The 4,646-nt window shown below is 48.0% G+C and overlaps 1 protein-coding gene across 1 annotated transcript in view; it reads left to right on the top strand.

Annotated features, from left to right (window-relative positions):
* Nucleotides 1-3,873, top strand: part of T265_11075 (hypothetical protein) — a gene marked incomplete at both ends in the record, with an annotated part of 11,593 nt that extends 7,720 nt beyond the window's left edge. Inside the window, 5 exons of the mRNA XM_009177627.1 lie at nucleotides 1,786-2,333; nucleotides 2,366-2,682; nucleotides 2,842-2,902; nucleotides 2,999-3,096; nucleotides 3,171-3,873. Coding sequence (XP_009175891.1) covers nucleotides 1,786-2,333; nucleotides 2,366-2,682; nucleotides 2,842-2,902; nucleotides 2,999-3,096; nucleotides 3,171-3,873 — 1,727 coding nt within the window. The remainder of the gene's footprint in view (nucleotides 1-1,785; nucleotides 2,334-2,365; nucleotides 2,683-2,841; nucleotides 2,903-2,998; nucleotides 3,097-3,170) is intronic.
* Between the last annotated feature and the right edge of the window lie 773 nt (nucleotides 3,874-4,646).

Raw genomic sequence — 4,646 nt, 5'->3', positions numbered from 1 at the left:
AAAGTATAAGATTGTATCAGGGTCTGTTTCAGTAGTTCGACAGTCAAGATCTTGTACATTTAGCTGTTGAAGTGAAGACGACTTAGATTACATTGCCATAAACAACGAGTTTGAGGAGGCCCAAACCCATATGATAGAATTAAAATAGATACACAGGAATGCCTGAACTAGCGAGCATCTTACGACATCTTATGTGTGTGTAAGATGTGGATGCCTATATATATATACATATGGATGCTGAAGATCACCTGAGCGTCGGCTGACAGACCCAAGCATGTTCGCTGACCGGTTTTCGATGAAGGAGCCACTAATTGGTGAGCGTGCTATTGATGGTGAGGATACAATTTTTCCAAGTTAAGATGAATGGATCCATCGATTCTATTAAGCCACATGGAATCAGTATCGGGAAGCAGAAGTAAAGATAGGATTCAGTGCTCCAAACGAGCAGATTTTACACCAAGTACCCGCCTACTCACTGGATAATCGCCAAGGCTACATCCATGGGTGCACGTTTGAGGACACATGCAGTCCCTAGATCCCGAAGGCCAACTCCTACGGTTGACCAGTTCTAAAACCTCTTTTGCCTCTACTCCGCTGCGTCTGTAACTCCGCCTTCAGATGACCGTTATACATACGGCACCCTCAGCATCCCAATCGGACTAACTGAGCAAGCCTTAAAGGCATCTCCATAACAGTAGGATTTCAGCTTCAGCGTTGACACTCTTGGAGGCTTGTGGTCATCTGGATTTATTAAGTAATTGATGAGGTAGCTACTACGGCTTTGAGTAATTAGGTATTTTGGATAGGCACGCATGAAAATGTAACCTAGTTGTAGTTGGTTATACATTTTTTCGGAAACCCTATCGAGTAAGATCAGCCTCCAGAAAACAGTGGCTGAATTGACTAGACTACGTCTGTTTTGATGCAGTGAATGAGCAGAAAAATAGTTTGCCAAGGGCAGTTGTGTATGTTTCAGGAATTGGCTTGGCATATGGACATCTACGTTTTTTCATCGTTGGTTCAGACCATTGTGTATAGCAGGGCTTTATAATCAGCTGCCAACATAGACAACATGAGTGACAACGCGAACACGCATGGGTATGGGCGACTGTCATTAATCGTCGCATTAGCCTATCATGCGTAGTTCAGGCCTCATGCTCGGCCGCGTGCATAGATACCGGCTTGACAGTTACCATAGGTAGCCAGGGAGCGTGACTTTGCATATGGTCATGAGTATGGCGGGTCGTTTTTGTCTATTGAATTAGGTTACCTTGCACAATTTTGGATTCATAATCAGTGTCGCAAATAAACACGAGGCAAACAGTCACGTTAAGTTGTCAAAAAGAGCAACAACGCCCACAAATATGGATATGTCGGGCCGTTAGATTGGGTAATCATGCATAATTGAAGCCTCGTGTACGTTGGCATGGATCATGGCCTGGGTTTTACTGTGAGACAACGCGTACAGTTATCAGTGTTACGTACTATCATTGACCATTGGGTTACGTTACTGTGCATACCTGAGCCCTTATAATCAGCGTCTAAACGACCAAAGTGGTTGACTGCGTGTGCTGTTGTCACGATGATCGGTAGTATTTAGCCCCATTTTGTTCAACGTTGTTGCGCTCGATGGCGTATTCCAACTAAGGAGTGCGATTGGTTCTAATGCAAAATATATTTTTGTGCTGTTTATAAATGCGCATTTGTAACGCTGCACTATCTGCTAAATAGTTATGCATATCAACGAATGAAGATCACATACATAAGTGCAGTCTGTCTGGCCAGTTTATCTGGCCGCCTCCAATGTCCGCACTCTGAAGCAAGCAGGACAACAGGCTGCTCTTGCACTCACACCGGAATCGCTTGGCCTTGATATGTGCTGTGTTTCAGAAACGAGAATTCAAGATGCAAGCACAGCGATTGAGTTGACCGCCCTTTCAGTCTCAACTCGCTTCCGGTTACGCACCTCTGGTGATCCGGTGGCTGCTGCGGTGGGATGTGCAGGGGTTGGTATGGTGCTAAGTCACCGGGCGGAGCAATCCTTGCTTGATTGGATTCCTGTTGATAGTCGCCTCTGTGCGGTTCGTCTGACAATGTCTGTGAAAGAGTCTCAGAAGCGGCAGGTTGATGTATGTCAATTTATTGTGTCTGCCTATGCCCCAACTGACTGTAGCTCCGACGCCGTCAAAGACAGGTTTTACAAAACCTTGAATGCCCTATTGCGGCAAGCTAAAAGTTCAGACATTGTGGTGGTTGCCGGAGATATGAATGCTCAAGTGGGCAAGCTTAGTGCACCCGAGATTCAATTAGAGGGTCGACATGGACTGGACTCGGTACATACGGAAATTGGAAACGATTGATTTAGCTCTGTGTTGATCGCAGGCTGTTTTTATGCAGTACGAGCTTCCGAAATAGCCGAAGTCGTCTGGCAACTTGGTGTCCTTCAACGACAGGCCAGGCACAAACTCAAATCGACCACAGTGCCATCAATTACCGATGGCGCGGATCCATAACTGACTGCCGGTCGTTTGGGGAAATCTTTGTGGACTCTGACGACGCGCTCGTCCGGAGTGGACTCTCTCTACGTTTCTTGGGGCCGCGTAAGGTGCGGACAAACCGCATGGCAACTGAAAGACTGACAGATCCGGATGTCAGACAAACTTACAAGGATCGTCTTCTAGAGTCTCTTCCAAACGCTCCATCATTAGATGTGAACCCATACTAGGACGAGAGTGCCACCTCTTTGTATAGTGCTCGGAATTTTGCCTGCGGCACTACCCGACCATGCGCAATGAAGCATTGGATATCAGACCGAACGGTGGCATAAATCTAATCTCCAAGTAATATCCCAACCGGTCCCGAAAATAACCCGGTGCGAAGAGCTATTAGACGTCAAGTGAAAGTGAGTTTGCAACCATGGAATGGAGCATGGTGGACACAGAAAGCCAAAGAAATGGAAGAGGCCCAGAAAGCCGGCTAGGCCCGGAGATTATTTCAGTTGATCTGTGCGGCCGGTCCCGGGCAACCACCTGTGAGTCAAATCATCAAAAATCGGAATGGAACGACCACTTCGAACAAAGAAGAACGCCTCGACCGGTGGGCTGAATACTTCAAACAGCAACTGTCCCACCCACCAGCCGGAATTCATCTAGAGCCCACAGGTGAAGTAGAACCCTGGACGGTGGAAGTGGAACCACCTACGGCTCGGAGGCGACTGCATACTGGACGGTGGAAGTGGAACCACCTACGGCTCGGAGGTTTTCGACTGCATATGTCCTCTCACGCGCCACCGAGCTCCCGGTTCGGATGACCTTCCACCCGCACTTTTCAAAGACGGCGGTGAAGTCATCAGTCAGCACTAGTTCGATCACTTTGCTTGCATTTGGGAAAAGGAGTCCGGAGCTAGAACAACGCCAAACGTATAAGCGACCCACAATTTTAATATTCCCGGATTTCCGAGGTGCATTGGACTCGGTTGATCGGTCTGTTCTTCTTGAGACGCTTGCCCGCCAAGGAATGCCCCAGAAGTTTGTAAACATAATACGTTCTTTGTATTCACAGACTTTCGGACGCGTGAGTGTGTACGGAGAGCTCTCCAAAAGCTTCCGCCCACAAAGTGGTGTCCGTCAGACATGCCCGCTCTCTACGTTCCTTTTTAACTTCGTGATCGGTGAAATACTGAGACGAACGCCGGAGGGACTCCGAAACCCCGGTGTTCGAATAGCCAGTGAAGAAAACCTCGTCGATCTGGAATATGCAGACGACATCCTTCTCATGTTCGAAGAGGAGAAGAAGGCGCAAGTATTCTTGGATGAACTGACTAAAGTCATCCCGTCCTTTGATATACACTTTGCACCCACAAAGTTGTTGTAAACATGCAGTCACTGAACACGCCACTTGCAATCCAGGGAGAGGCACTGGAAGTTGTGGAGCGTTTTACGTATTTTGAAGTTGCATTACTTCTGATTGTAGTGTGACAGATGAGGTGAATGCACGAATCTGCAAGGCTCGGGCCGCGTTTGCTAACTTGAGACACATGGTGTCAGAATGGTTTATCCCTGAATCTGAATTGACGTGTGTATCAAGCTACAGTACGGGCTGTTTTGTTGTGTGGCCGTGAGGCTTGGCCTATTCCAGCAGCGTAGCTGAGATGTCTTCAGCTTTTCGACAATCGTTGTCTCAGAACCATAGCTCATGTGAATTGGTGTCGGCGAATCCGTTATGAGGCAGTTAGAAAGCGTGTTTTGGTTGTGTAACGGGTACTTCCATTGAGGAATGTGTCCAGCACCAGAAGCTGCGTTGGTTGGGACATGTGTTACGTATGCCCAGCCATCGTTTGCCGAAGAGAATGCTGATTTCATGCCCAAGTCAGAGTGGCGTAAACAGAGAGGTGGCCAACCCTTGACTTGGCAGAGGAGTATGAAGGAGATCAGGAAACCCTTGGGTGATGTCAGGGCCACCCGCCTTCCCGGGTGGGGACCGCGTGATCCTCATTGCGCCTGGTTGAGGACGCTACAGGATATGCCTGTCAACCGATGTCAGTGGCGTTCTTGTTGTCAGTTTCTATCCAGATTGTCTGAATGAACGTCTGGAGGAGTTGGCACATGGGAATGGTTGTGGTAAGCCAGCACTAAGTCCCTTCCCAG

The sequence above is a fragment of the Opisthorchis viverrini genome (genome assembly GCF_000715545.1).
Source record: "Opisthorchis viverrini unplaced genomic scaffold opera_v5_442, whole genome shotgun sequence".
Taxonomy (NCBI): Eukaryota; Metazoa; Platyhelminthes; class Trematoda; order Opisthorchiida; family Opisthorchiidae; genus Opisthorchis; species Opisthorchis viverrini.
This window is presented reverse-complemented; position numbering and strand designations above follow the sequence as displayed.